This window comes from Cetorhinus maximus, chromosome 2, assembly GCF_964194155.1.
Source record: "Cetorhinus maximus chromosome 2, sCetMax3.hap1.1, whole genome shotgun sequence".
In the NCBI taxonomy this organism is placed as follows: domain Eukaryota; kingdom Metazoa; phylum Chordata; class Chondrichthyes; order Lamniformes; family Cetorhinidae; genus Cetorhinus; species Cetorhinus maximus.
Window position 1 is genome coordinate 178,439,088 of NC_135880.1, and position 15,099 is coordinate 178,454,186.

Below are 15,099 nucleotides of genomic sequence, written 5' to 3' on the forward strand. Positions count from 1 at the left end.
GCGAGGGACAAGTGGCCATGAATTTAAATTTGGCACTAAATTTGGATAATCAAGTCTAAAGAGAGCCATAAAACCTCGATGGTCCAAATAGCCTTCTCTGTGCTGTACTATTTTATGATATTTTGAAAAGAGTAAGAAAGAAGAAATTTCTTTACAAAGTGGATTGTTGGAGCATGGAATGTTTTGCTACTGGGAGTGGCTGAAGGAAAGATGTTCCATTTATCAAAGAGAAAATAGTTAAAAATTTGACGCTGGGAACTGAACAGGGGCTATGGAGAGAACAGGACAGGAGGATTAGTTCAGATTGTTCTAGTGAAGGACCAATACAGACACAAAAGGCTGAACAGCTTCCTTCTGCATTGCAATCATCCCCATAGTTCAAGAATACAATACTAATTCTTTAAAAGGACAGAACACAATATTACTATTTATCGTACAGAGAATTGTAGAATTATATATGCAGCTTAAAATCAGACTGTTTGTCAAATTTTCTTACACAGCAAGATATAATCATCTGGAATGCAGGGAAAAGGGAACTGGATACATTCTTTAAAAGTAAATATTAGCAGCAGGACTATAGGCAAGGAGCAAGGGGGATGGACTTTCAAAGAGCTGGCACAGGCACAATGGGCTGAATGGCCTCTTTTTGTGCTGCATGATTCCACAAGTCTTTGTCCCATTCTTTTCTCCAAATAAGCTATCTAGTTTAGTCCTCCACTCCTACCTACTCCCTCAGATCATTTATTTTTCTTCCAAGGAAATTCCTTTTAAGAGAGCTAAGAATACCCAACAGCAGTTTGCAGCAGAGAATGTCATCATCTGCACAGAATGATAGAATAATATAGCACAGAAGGTGGCCGTTGGGCCCATCATGCCCGTGTCAGCTCTTTGGTAGAGTTATCCAATTAGTCCGGCTCCCCCATTCTTTCCCTATATCCCAGCAAAATGCTTTCCCTTCAAGTATTTGTCCAATTCCCTTCTGAAAGTTATTACTGAATTTGGTTCCATCGGCCTTTCAGGAATGCATTCAAGATTGTAATAACTCACTGTGTAAAACAAAGTGTTTGCTCAGAGTGTGTTCAGCCCATTGTGTCTATATTTGTCCTTTGCTAGAAGGATCTGAACTGATCCTGTTCTCTCCATAGCCCCAGTACAGTTCCAAGCATCAAATTTTTAAACTATTTTCCCTTTGATCAATGCAGCATCTCTCCTTCAGCCACTCCCAGCGGCAAAACATGCCATGCTCCAACAATCCACTTTGCAAAGAAATTTCTTTCTTCTTACTCTTTTCAAAGAATCATAAAATAGTACAGGACATAGGAGGCTATTCAGCCCATCAATGTTTTATAGCCGTCTTGCAAACTTGATTATCAAATTTTAGTGCCAAATATCTGAATTTAGTGCCAATTTTAAATAGTAATATTGCTCAACTCTGGGAAGGGTGTATTAGCTTTGGAGGGGGAAGGTGGGAGAGGGGGGGCTGCAGTGCTGGTTCACCAGGATGATACCTGAACTAAAAATGTTAAATTATAAGGACAGATTTCACAGGCTAGGACTCGCTGGGTAAAGATGATCCGGGTGTGATCTAATCACAGTGTTTAAAACATTAAAAGGGTTTGATAGGGGAAATACAGACAAACTATTTCCTCTGATGGAGGAATGAAGAACAAGAGGGCATAGCCTTGAAATTAGAGCTAGGCAGTTCAAGGGTGATATCAGGGAGCACTAAATCTGGAACTCTCTCCCCAAAAGATTCTGGATGCTGGGGAAACTGTAGCGTTCAAGACGGAGGTCAATAGAATTTCGTTAGGTGAGGGTATTGAGGAATGTGGAGGGCTCAGGTGCAAACCAGCCTTGATCTATCCGAATAGTGGGGCAAACTCGAGCAGTTTTTATTATTATCTTATAGTGATTTAACACAACCAAGTGCTGGAAAAACTCAGAGGTCTGGCAGCATCTGTGGAGAGAGAAACAGAGTTGACTATTCGAGTCCAATATGACTCTTTGTTGGAACTGAAGGGAGATAGGAATGTGATGGATTTATGCTGCTGAAAAATCTGCTGTTCCGAAGAAGAGTCATATTGGACTCAACACGTGAACTCTGTTTCTCTCTCCACTGCTCTCAGACCCGCTGTGTTTTTCCAGCACTTTGTTTTTATTATCTTGTAGTGATTTAACACATCTGAGTGGCTTGCTAGGCAGCCACGTTGCTGTGGGTCTGGAGTCACATGTAGGTCAGACCGGGTAAGGACAGCAGAAGGGCATTAGAGAACCAGATGGGATTTTACAACAATCTGGTAGTTTCATGATCATTATTAATGAGATGAGCATTTTTCATTCCCGATTTATTAATTGATAAACATGCTGCCTTGGTGGGATTTGAACTCATGCCTTCACAGCATTACTTTGGGCCTCTGGATTACTAGTCCAGTAACGTTATACTACCATTTCCCAGATGCAATACTCCATTAAAATGACAGTGCATCCTGGCACCTGACATCAGAGAGTAGTAGCGAATGGTTGTTTTTCAGTCTGGAGGAAGGTTTACAGTGGGATTCCCTAGGGGCCAGTGTTAGGACCCTGGTTTTATTGATGTATATTAATGACTTAGACTTTGGTGTACAGGGAACAACGCCAAAATTTGCAGAGATGCAAATCTTGGAAGTATTGCAAACTGCATGGAGATTAGCATTAAACTTCAAAAGGACATAGGTTGGTGGAATGGGGGACAAGTGACAGATAAATTTAATGTAGAGAAGTGTGAAGTGATTCATTTTGTTAGGAAGAACAAAAAGGGACAATATAAAATAAAGGGTATAATTCTGAAAGGGGTGCAGGATCCGAGGGATCTGGGGTATATGTGCACAAATCATTGAAAGTGGCAGTGCAGGTTCAGGGAGTGGTTAATAAAGCATGCAATATCCTAGGCTCTATTAATAGGAGCATAGTACAATATCAAGGAAGTTATAATAAACCTGGTTCAGCCTCAGCTGGAGTACTGCTTCCAGTTCTGGGCATCACACTTTAGGAAGGATGTGAAGGCATTAGAGAGTGCAGAAAAGATTCACCAGAATGGTTCAGAGGTGAGGAACTTCAGTTATGTAGATAGATTGGTGAAGTTGGGGCTGCTGTCCTTGGAGAAGAGAAGGTTGAGAAGAGAAAGGCGTTTTTTCTGATAATTTCACTAGAAATTGCACAGGAGAATAAGAAATACGAAATAGCAAATTTGGCAAAGGAGCTGGGGTTAGGTTTACCACAATGAAGCATGGGCTTAAATCGATTTGGGAGAAGCCGCTGGAATTTTCTGTGATGTACTGCAGCTATTGTGTCAATTCTTAGTGAAAACTGTGCTGCTTTCATGTGGTGACTGCGGTGAACCAGCAGTGATCTCAACGTGATTCCATTTAACAAAAGGCATGCTGTAGTCACTTCAGGGAGTTTCCCAGCCAATGAGTTTTAGAATGCATTTTCAGAAAATGTTTCAATATGGCTTTTACATTTAAAACAGTATTTAACATCATTTACAGGTACAAGCACAAACCACCAGCGGAGAAGCTTACTGAAGCACTGGAGATTGAACAAAAGAGGTAGAATGTCACTTGGCCAACTGCTTTGGGACAGAAACAGATTCATTTCAATATCTATCCAAGGTAATGTGTTTCATTTTACTTCTCTTTTGTGTATATAGAACATTCCCCAGTTATAAATCATGTATTGCACTCATCATGAAGAGATATTAATGTCTATGATGTTATTGGAAATTATTTTTAAAGTAGGGTCTGTGTCTACGGGTGTGTGTGTGTGTGCGCGTGCATGTCTTAACTTGGATTAAGCCAGTTAATCTGGGTGCTTTGATGTATAGTAGTTTGAGATGTTAATTGGGTAAACAGTAAGTAAGGATAGAAGGTAAAGAGTACATTTGCATTTGTTGAATAAACCATTCAAAAGAATGGGTGAAATCTTGCACATAGCTAGAAGACGTCAGGCAATGTGTTTTTTTTCAGCTAATAAAATTGGTGGAATGAAAGTTTATTATTAGGAGAGGTAAAATTAAAAAACCTAGTAATAAAATGGAAAATTTACATTCAAAGGAAAAACTAAGTGTAAACAGAAAGGAGTTTGTGTTTATGAGGAAGAGGCATTTAAGATCTAACCAGCCTGTAAGCCTACAACTGTGTCTGCAAAGAAACCAAACTGCAAGGGACCTCATTTTGAATTCGTAGGTCAAATGTGCTTTGCTGGTGTCTGCTTAAAGTCTATGGGTTATTGTTGCCTTGGTGAAGATTTACCTGGGAGTGATTTAATTTGGGGATTTGTTTAAAAGTTATCATGGTAGTAATTTGTAGACATGTGTATGTGTTTAATTAGTTGTTAAATTAATAAATGTTTAATTTAGTTTTATATAAAAACCTCTTGAGGCTTGGTGGTTTTATTCCTGAATTCAGAGCTGCATCCTTCAATACCAATTGAAAATATAGGTTATGACAGTTGTTCAAGTTTCCCTCTGGGATTTAAATGACTCGGCCTTTACCAACTGCTGTGTCATAACAATTGGGGCTCTTGGCAGGATAATATTTGTAATTCCTTGATTGGTTTGAAATTGGTTAATCTGAAGGTTACGAGTGCGAGAAGCACTTTGAATTCAGGAGTTGGTGAGATTTTTTATAAGCGGTGAGACTGCAAGATGGCTTTGGCAATTGCGAAGGCTTGTCTGGGAGTAGAAGCTATAACGCTGATTGGGTTACAAAAAATAACCAAGAGTAAGTTAACAGGGTTGGCGTATAAATTACAATTGGGAAATCAGGTATAATTAAAAATATAGCACAGCATCTGCAGTTGAAAGTGATACCTGACACCAGGGAGTCACAGCTGAAGATAGTGAGACTTCAGTTACAAATGAAGAAGCTTGAACGTGAGCAAGCAAAGGAGCTGAAAAAACTTGAATTAGAAGCAAATGACGAAGTAAGGGTATTTCAAAGGGAGCAAGCAGAAAAGCAGGAGAAAGAAAGGAAGCTGGAACTGGAATTTCAGGCAAGAGAGAAGGATAAAGAAAGAGAGACAAGGGAACGAGAGTACCTGCTTAAAAGGTTGGAAGTTAAAAAAGAGATCTCAGATTCTGAGGAGAGTTCAGATGATGATAAAACCTTTAACCTAAAACCCAGTGGGAAGATGTTTAAATTTGTACAAACTCTTCCAAAGTTTGAGGGAAAAGATGTTGAAGTGTTCTTTATTTCATTTGAGAAGATAGCTAAATAGGTGAAATGGTCACAGAGTACTGGGCATTGTTGTTACAGTCTAAGTTAGTGGGTAGAATGCATGAGGTATATGCTTCGCTGTCTGAAGTATCAGTGACTTATGTGGTGAAGAAGGCTATTGTGCATGCATATGAGTTGGTTCCTGAAGCATACAGGCAGAAATTTAGGAACATGAGAAAACAGCTTGGGTAAACTTATATTGAATTTGAGAGAGTAAAACAAAGTAATTTTGACTGTTAGAAATGGGCATTAAAAATAGAGACAACATATGCGGCTCTCAGGGAAGTCATTCTTTTGGAAGAATTTAAAGATTCAATTCCTTAGGTAGTGAGAACTCACGTGGAGGAACAGAGGGTTGATTCTGTAAGACAGGCAGCAGACATAGCTGGTGATTATGAGTTAGTTTGTAAAGCTAAACCTTTTCTTCGTCACCCTTTCAAATCGGAAAAGGATAGAAAGTGGGAGGTGAAAGGAAGGTGGGTAGTCAGGGAAGAGGAGTAGTTGGAAATTCCCAGGAAGTTTTTTCTCAGGATAAAAAGGAAGGTGCTGAGAAAATTAGAAAATTGAGGTGTTTTCATTGTAATAAAATGGGGTATACAAAGTCAGTGTGTTGGAAATTGCAGGGAAAACCTGTTGGAATTATTGGGGTGCAGAAAAGTTCTGGAAGTAAAAGTACTGTGGGTTCTGAGATTCAGGCACAGAAAAAAACAGTGGTTTGTGTACAAGTGAAACAGGGAGAATCAGTGATAGGTAAAGAAGTGGGAATGTGTTCACAGTTTACCCGAGATAATTTGGAGGAGCAGGTTGCAGAAATGTTTAAAGACTTTGTGTGCGAAGGGAAAATCTTTTCATGTGTACAGGGTGGAGTAGGTAAAGGTGTTAACATTTTAAGAGACACAGGGGCTAGTCGATCCTTAATGTTGTGCGATAGTGATATTTGTTGTTCAGAGGGAGTATTGCAGGAACAGGTGATAATAAGTGGGGTTCATGGAGATGCTAAGCCTATTCCAATGTGGAAAGTAAATTTAAAGAGTAAATGGAAGTCGGGTGAAGTTATTGTTGGGATGGTGGAAAAATTGCTCATTGCAGGGGTTCAATTTCTTTTGGGTAATGATATACCTGGATCACAGATTTGGGTGATGCCTATGGTAGTAAGCAGCCTGTAGAAGTGTTTTCAACAGAGATGTTACAGAAGGAGCATCCTGGATTGTTTCCAGATTGTGCAGTAATGAGATCAGAGGCACACAGGTTGAAACAAGAAAAACAAGAAGTTCAAAGGCAAGAAGAAGGTGTCAAAATCCAATTAGCTGGCACTGCGTTTGATAACATTGTTCAGGAGGAAAGACTACCGGACAATTCAGCTGACACGTTTAACTCCAGGAGGTTAGTGGAGATACAGAAAAATGATTTGCAATTAAAGCAGTTATATCAGAAAGCTTACTTGGGAATAGAAGCAAAATGTATACCAAAATGTTATTACCTTAAGGGAGATATTTTAATGAGAAAATGGAGGCCGGGTCATGTTTCAGCAAATGAAAGCCGGAGTGAGGTGCAGCAGATTGTTATCCCATTAGGGTACAGAAATGAGATTCTGAGGATTGCTCATGAAATTCCAATGGGGGGACATTTAGGAATTAGGAAAACACAGGAAAAGATAGTGTTTTTTTTTGGCCAGGATTGCATAGAGTTGTAGTCAAATTCTATAGAATATGTTACGCATGTCAAGTAACAGGGAAACTACAAACAGTGATTATGCCGGTGCCTTTAATCCCAATACCAGCATTTGAGGAACCTTTCACTAGGGTCATGATTGATTGTGTAGGACCCCTCCCTCAGACTAAAAGTGGAAATCAGTACTTACTGACAATAATGGACGTGTCTACCAGGTTTCCTGAAGCGATACCTTTAAGAAATATTACAACTAAGATGGTGGTGGAGGAGTTAGCTAAATTTTTCACAAGATATGGTTTATCTAAGGAAATACAATCAGATCAGAGGTCAAATTTCATGTCACAGTTGTTTAAGGAAGTAATAAACAGTTTGGGGATAAAACAGTTTAAGTCAACAGCTTATCACCCGGAGTCACAAGGAGCTTTCGAAAGGTGGCATCAAACTTTAAAAACTATGATGATGAGAACATACTGTCAGGATTATCCACAGGATTGGGATAAATAAATTCCATTTTTGTTATTTCTTAGAGATGCTCCTAATACATCGACTGGTTTTAGTCCTTTTGAACTAGTCTGTGGTCATGAGATAAGGGGATCACTGAAGGTGATTAATGAAAAATCAAAATTCAGAAACTATTCTCCTGGATTACATATCAAATTTCAGGGAAAGATTGAACAGAGCATGTGAGTGGGCTAGGAAACATTTAGTGATATCACGGCAAGTGATGAAAATGAAGGCAGATAAGAAAGCTAAAGCTCGCAGTTTAGTTTCTGGAGAGGAAGTACTAGTTCTGTTACCAGTGATAGGCGATTCATTAAATGCAAGGTTTAGTGGGCCTTGCAGGATTGAAAAGAAGTTGAGCAAAGTAAATTATTTAATAAATACTTCGAAAGAAGAAAGAAGCAGAAGGTGTGTCATGTAAATATGCTTAAAAAGTGCTTTGACAGGGAAGAGGAAAAGAACGAGTTGGATGATGAGAAAGAGGTAGAAGTGCAGGACTCTGAAACTGATTTTCCTCTAATCAAATTTGATAATGAGGGGGTTCTTGAAAATTTAAATGAAATATTGAGTTACCTTCCAAACAAGTGTCAAAGTAATTTGGAAAAGCTATTGCAGTCACACAAACTTATTTGTGAGAATAAGTTGGGAGAGACAGATTTAGCTATACATGATGTGTCTGTACAAGTTTCATCTTCAATAAGGCAACATTTTTATAGATAAAATCCGGCAAAGTTATCACAAGTACAGAAAGAAATTGATTTCATGCTTCAACGTGATATCACTCAGTCTAGTTGCGGTAACTGGAGTTCACCTATTGTGCTGCTCCAAAACTGGATGTAGAGTATCGAAAGGTGAATGCTGTGACAAAAGCGGATTCATATCCATTTATGTCACGGTTGGGCGACTGCATTGAGAAAGTGGGACAATGAAAAGTTATCACAAAGATTGACTTGCTAAAAGGATATTGGCAGGTACCGTTGTCAGAGAGAACAAAGGAGATATTGGCTTTTGTGATGCCAAATGGACTATATCGTTTAAAGTCATGTTATGAAGACTGACAAAGTAATTGCAGGTCTAAGCAATTGTGCTGTTTATATTGATGATCTGATAGTTTTCAGTCAGACATGGGAGGAGCATTTACAGCATCTGGAAGAATTATTTTCCCAATTACAAGAAGCTAATTTGATGATGAACTTAGCTAAAAGTGCATCTGCAAAAGTGCAAGTTACATATCTAGGCCATACCACTGTATATGGAAAAGTGGCTCTGACAGATGTGAAAGTCAAGGCTATTGTGGATTTCCCAGTGCCTACAACAAAACGAGAAGTTTTGAGATTTCTGGGCATGAGTGAGTTTTACCGGAAATTTGTACCAAATTTTAGCCGAGTGGTTGCTTCACTGACTGAACTATTAAAAAGGAACAAGTAGTTTCAGTGGACACTGGACTGTCAGAAGTTATTTGATAATTTGAAAACTGTATTAACTACAACACCAGTTTTGACAGTACCCAATTATGCCAAGCAATTGAAGTTGGCCGTTGACGCAAGCGATATAGGCATTGGGGCCGTATTGTTACAAGACGATGGAATACATGGAATTGAAAAACTGACAGGGTATTTTTCACAGAAGCTGAATGTACAACAGAGAAGATATTCAATGATTGAAAAAGAGACCTTGGATTTGATGCTAGCATTGCAGAATTTTGAAATTAATGTTGCAAACAATTCATCAGAAACAATTGTTTATATAGACCACAATCCTTTGAAGTTTTTGGACAAATTGCGAGACAAAAGTGCAAGAATTTTCAGATGGAGTCCGTTATTACAGCCATTTCATCCACGGATTATACATGTTGCTGGTAGAGAAAATTTGTTCGCAGATGCATAATTAAGAGTTTGAAACTTAATAGGGAAAATTGGACATTTTAAAAAACCTGGACACTGGATTGGAGTGATTTATATTGATACCAAGGACTTGTGTACATATATCGTTATGTTAATGCAAGCAGCTGGTACTGCAATAGTGTAGTAAGTATAGGAGATAGTGCGAGATAGGTCATTAAAAAATGAAACCGTCTTTTAAGGTTATGACAGTTCATTATTCGATGGGGGGGATGTCATGAAGAGATATTGTCTATAATGTTATTGGAAATTATTTTTAAATTGGAATTGTAGTAGGGTCTGTGTCTATGTGTGTGTTAATTGGATTAAAGCCAGCTAGTCTGGGTGCTTTGATATATAGTAGTTTGAAATGTTAATTGGGTAAACTGTAAAAAAGGATAGAAGGTAAAGAGCACATTTGCATTTGTTGAATAATCCATTTAAAAGAATGGGTGAAATCTTGCACGTAGCTAGAAGACGTCAGGCAATGTGTTTTTTTCAGTTTACTAATAAAATTGGTGGAATGAAAGGGTTTGTTAGGAGAGGTAAAATTTTAAAAACCTAATAATACAATGGAAAATTTACATTCAAAGGGGAAGCTAGGTATAAACAGAAGGGAATTTGTGTGTATGAGGCAAAGACATTTAAGATCTAACCAGCTTGTAAGCCCACAACTGTCTGCAAAAGAACCAAATTGCAAAGGAACCTCATTTTGAATTCGTAAGGTCAAATGTGCTTTGCCTGGTGTCTGTTTAAAGTCTATGGGTTATTGTTGCCTTGGTGAAGATTGATTTGGGAGTGATTAATTTGGGGATTTGTTTAAAAGTTATGGTAGTAATTTGTAGACATGTGTATATGTCTAATTTGTTGTTAAATTAATATGTTTAATTTAGTTTTATATAAAAAAACCTCCTGAAGCTTGGTGGTTTTATTCCTGAATTCAGAGCTGCATCTCAAACATACCAATTGAAAATATAGGTTATGACAATTGTTCGTTTCCCTCTGGGATTTAAACAACTCAGCCTTTACCCACTGATGTATCATAACACTCTGAACACATAAGCTAATGGTGGTGTAAACTGCCGCCCTATATTCCATAATTACTGGAGTGAACCCGGATCCCACGTTCCATAATTACTGGAGTGAACCCAAATCCCACTTTCCACAATTACTGGTGTAAACCATGCCTTGCACCAATTGAAACAACATACTGCAGCAATGAAACGTTGTCCAAACTCGTTCTGTTTTACGTTTCTCCTTTGAAGCTATGGTACCCAGTTAAAGGCACCTTCTGGTCCCACAGCCAGGTGGCTATGCTTCACATGTGCCTAAACATCGAGTGTTATTTGTGCTCAGTATTGCAAGCACTTCTGATCGATTCCTGATCTGACATCAACTCCTGCACACATTTCAGCTCAAATCACTAGAGAGTGCTCAGGAGCAGGATTCCTGGATAATTATTTCTTTACTGTCAAAAGTGCTATGGTGCTATTTGCAGCTTCTATATCGCAGGTTTGAGTGCACTGTGGATGAGTTTTCTTTTCCCTGGAGAGAAAGAAGAGAGCCTCTGGAACGTGTTGACAGCTGGTGTGGTGGGTTCTGACTCCTTTACTTCAAGAGAGGGGTGTACCGGTTCCTGACTGGAGCAGAGATTGCATGACAGAGAAGGTTACGCATCTTTATAGAGAACACATGATCGACGCAATCTCCTGCACTTGTTTCAATCATCTGGGGTTCAGAGAGGAATTTTACAGATTATTTATTCCCTTATTGACCTTGGGCCTCTGTTTTCTTTTTTGCCTCTCCCAGCAGATTATATTTTAAATCATATTTTATATTACATAGGGAGGTTGAGAAGAAGTGTTTTGTCAGGATGTTCCAGCCACCATGAGGTGTGGGACAGGTTAAATCAGAATATTGTGGGTTCAAGTACTGAGGGACTGTTGCACTATCAGAGATACTGTCTTTTGGGTGAGACATTGAACCAAGGCCTTGTCTTCTCTCTCAGGTGGATGTAAAAGATCCCATGGCCACTATTTCAAAGAGAAGGGTTGTTATACCTGGTGTCCTGACCGACATTTATTTCTCTTAAAAAAAACAGATCACGTTGCAGTTTGTGAAATCTTGCTGTGTTCAAATTTGCTGCTGTGTTTGCCTGTGTAACAAGTGATGGAATTTTGAAAATAAATATGGTCTACCCTTAAATCAGAAGTAAGCAACACTGAACTTTCTGATCCATGAAGGCTCTTGATAGAGTAAATAAGGAGAAACTGTTTCCACTGGCAGGAGGGTCAGTCAACAAAGGAGGCAAATTTAAGTTAACTGGCAAAAGAATCAGAGAGGAGATGAGGAGAACTTTTTTTAAACTGAGTTATTATTTCTTTTATCCACCCATAGGATGTGGGCATCGCTGGTTAGGCCAGCATTTATTGTCCTTGGAAAAGGTGCTTGTGAGCTGCCTGCTTGAACCGCTGCAGTCCCTGTGGTGTAGGTTTGCGAGTTGCTGCAGTGCATCTTGTAAATGGCACACACTGCTGCCATTATGCATTGGTGGTGGAGGGCGTGAATGTTTAAGATGGTAGATGGGATGCCAATCTGGAATCCGCTGTCTGAAAAGAGCAGTGGAAGCAAATTCAATTGTTAAATTCAACATAGAACTGGATATACAATTGAAAAGAAAACATTTTCAGGTCTATGGAGCAGTGGGACCAATTGGAGAGCTCTTTCAAGGAACTGGCACTAAAATGACAGGCGAAATGGCCTCATTCTGTGCCAGAACATTCTATGATTCAGGCTTGTTGGATCAGCTGGATTTTCCCAGCCCATTGCATGTTCCTATTTTAATGGAGCTACTAGGGAGGCTGGTGGATAAAAATATTAATCAAACAGTGTGTGAGACAGGGTGGGATATAGTATTAACATTTGGTGTCACAAACATGTTCAGTGGTTGTGATAGTATACATTTTGTAAAAAAGTTAATCTTTCTTTTAAATGAGCACAATGAGCCTTAAAAATGCCTTCAAAAAGTCACCTGACATTTTACAATTGCAATGTTTGTCAAACTTCTAGAAGGCTCCAAGTAAATTGCAAATAGACATGTGAAGACATTTGAAATTCAATGTGCATTTTCACGAGGGCAATCAGAAACTCATTGACAATGGCTTCCCTGGAGGTGTGAAGAGCTCTTTCCTATCTGAGCAAACCTGGAAGAAGTTAATAGCGGAGACATTTAAAAGGCTAATCACCTTGCTAAAATACAACGGATGGAGCTTTTTATTTATTCTTTCTTGGGATTTGGGTGTCGCAGGCAAGGCCAGTATTTGTTGCCCATTTTCAATTGCCCTTGAACTGAGTGGCTTGCTGGGCTATTTTCAGATGGGCAGTTACGAGTCAGCCACATTGTTGTAGTCACATGTAGATCAGACCAGGTAAAGATGGCAGATTTCTTTCCCCAAGGACATTGGCGAACCAGATGGGTTTTTACAATAAACTATGGTAGTTTCATGGTCCAGACTTGGGCTAACCCAATACCTAAAATGGAAGCATGATTCGACAGTTTGGGATAGCAGCCATTTTAAGTTTTGAACTGTATAAAGTCTGGCTGAGTACACCTATTTTGTGCAGAACACCCAGGAAGAACTCCAAGGCACATCTTCAGAAAGGGCTCTCAGCCAAGGGAGAACAAGGAGGAAGGTATCCAGTAATCAACTATTGTATTGCTAAAAAGAATCTAGGCAACCTTCAAGTGTCATAATCTTCAAACTAATGAGGAACAAGGAACCTCCTCTCTCTCCCAAAACTTGCTTGAACTGCTGAGTCCACCTGCAAACACTGACTAATCAACTACAAAAGCCACTGCAGCTGCTGAACAAAACTTTTGAACTTCAACCCTTCAATTCAGACAACCAACAATTCAACTGCAAGCTACGGACCTGTAACAATATCAAAAAGGACTGAAGTGAATTTTATCTTTATAAGTATCTTTTATTCTTATATGCATTTAATGTTTTTGTGTGTTCAGTTAGTAACTTTATTACTTTCTTACAAGACTAATGCTGTAAGTTACTTAACAAACAAACCTTTACCTTGTTTAAGACTAAAGCTTTGCTGCTGGTTATTTTTCAATCGACTCACTTGCAAATTTTAAAAAGGGCTACATAAACGTGCATACAAATTCTTAGCTCGTGGACCATTTTGAGAAAACGCCTATTACATGGTCGTGACAATCGACCAATAAGCAGCAACTTAATAGTCAAACGCAAAGCACTCTGGACCACTTGACAGCTCACTGACACAGTCCACGTTGCACTTGATTTCACCAGGTTACTCACCTTCCCTCTGGAAATGCGTCATTCTCTCCGAATGACGCGCACTTTCTGCCTCCAGCGAACTTAGCTCAAGGTGGTGACTGCTGAGTATCTCAAATAGCCGGACTGCGTCGCTGTGCTCAAACTCTCGCTGAAATCCCAGAAGTAGCCACCTGCCAACAGGGAAGAGAAGGCAATCCCGCAGGGACCACAAATGGAACAAGCTGTTATCCCAATTATATTCAAAATTGTTATTACAAAGAATTATACAGAATTTTACAGCACAGAAACACCATGCTATATTTATGCTCCAAATAAGTCTCCTCCCACTCCTCTTCATCTCACTCTATCAACATATCCTTCTATTCATTTCTCCCTCATATACATATCTAGCCTCCCCTTAAGTGCATCTATTTCTCTTCACTTCAACCAGTCCCTGTGGTAGTGAGTTCCACATTCTCACCACTCTCTGGGTAAAGAAGTTTCTCCTGAAGTCTCTATTGGATTTAATAGTGATTATCTTATATTGATGGCCACTAGTTCTGGTCTCCTCCACAAGTGGAACATTTTTATACATCTACCCTATCGAACCTTTTAATAAATGTGCCGAAACAATCTCAACAACAACAGGAGTAGGTCTGCTTCCAGTTTATTAATTAGCGGTTCAAGAAGGCAGCTCGCCACCACCTTCTCAAGGGCAGTTAGAGATGGGCAACAAATGCTGGCCTAGCCAGCGACACCCACATAGCGTAAAAGAATAAAATAAAATTGAATATTGCTGGAAAGAGACATGATGTCAAAACTTTTCTTGCACTCATCAGGGCAGTTGCAAGAATACCAAATTTCAAAGGGAGCAACAATTTATTAATTAAAAAATGAATTGTGAATAAAAGATACATTATGACAATCATCATTATTATATCCCTCAAGAAGCCTGGCATCATCCAGGACAAAGTAACACGCTTGATCGGCACCTCAACCATCACCTTAAACACCACTCTCTCCACCGTTCATGCAAACCTAAGGAGCCTAATGAGTTAATTATATTCTTACACCTGTCGGCGGCCCAAAGGTGACTTTTCCAATTTAATACAACAAGTTAATCCTTTTCCCCATGTCCTTTGCATGTTCAACTGCAACAGTGAAAGCTCTTCAGAAGATTGGCGAATCTTATTAGCCTCCCCAAAAGCACATTAGACAAGCGGGCTGGTTAATGTGTTCTTTCACAGTACACACCAGCCAACCACACACTTGGATCTGCATGCCAAACTCAGGCAGAAGGTTTATTATTAGTGGAACGGGAAAGAGGTCTGCTCTCACCATATTTATAATGCCGGCTGAATATCAAAAGGAGTTTTTCTTAAAAAAGAATTTTGTTTTGAGGGTGTAGGGTTTGATCTTACATAAAACGGCAAGCTTTTCTGGCACTTCAGGACATGAGGATAGCAATTATGTTCTCATTTTGATGTACAAAGTGTTCCTATG

At 39.2% G+C, this 15,099-nt stretch overlaps 1 protein-coding gene across 1 annotated transcript in view; it reads right to left on the bottom strand.

The window, feature by feature from the left end:
- LOC144689723 (TBC1 domain family member 15) overlaps positions 1 to 15,099 on the bottom strand; it is a 58,206-nt gene that overhangs the window by 5,001 nt on the left and 38,106 nt on the right. Inside the window, exon 8 of the mRNA XM_078557064.1 lies at positions 13,639 to 13,787. Within this exon, the coding sequence (XP_078413190.1) occupies positions 13,639 to 13,787 (149 nt within the window). The remainder of the gene's footprint in view (positions 1 to 13,638; positions 13,788 to 15,099) is intronic.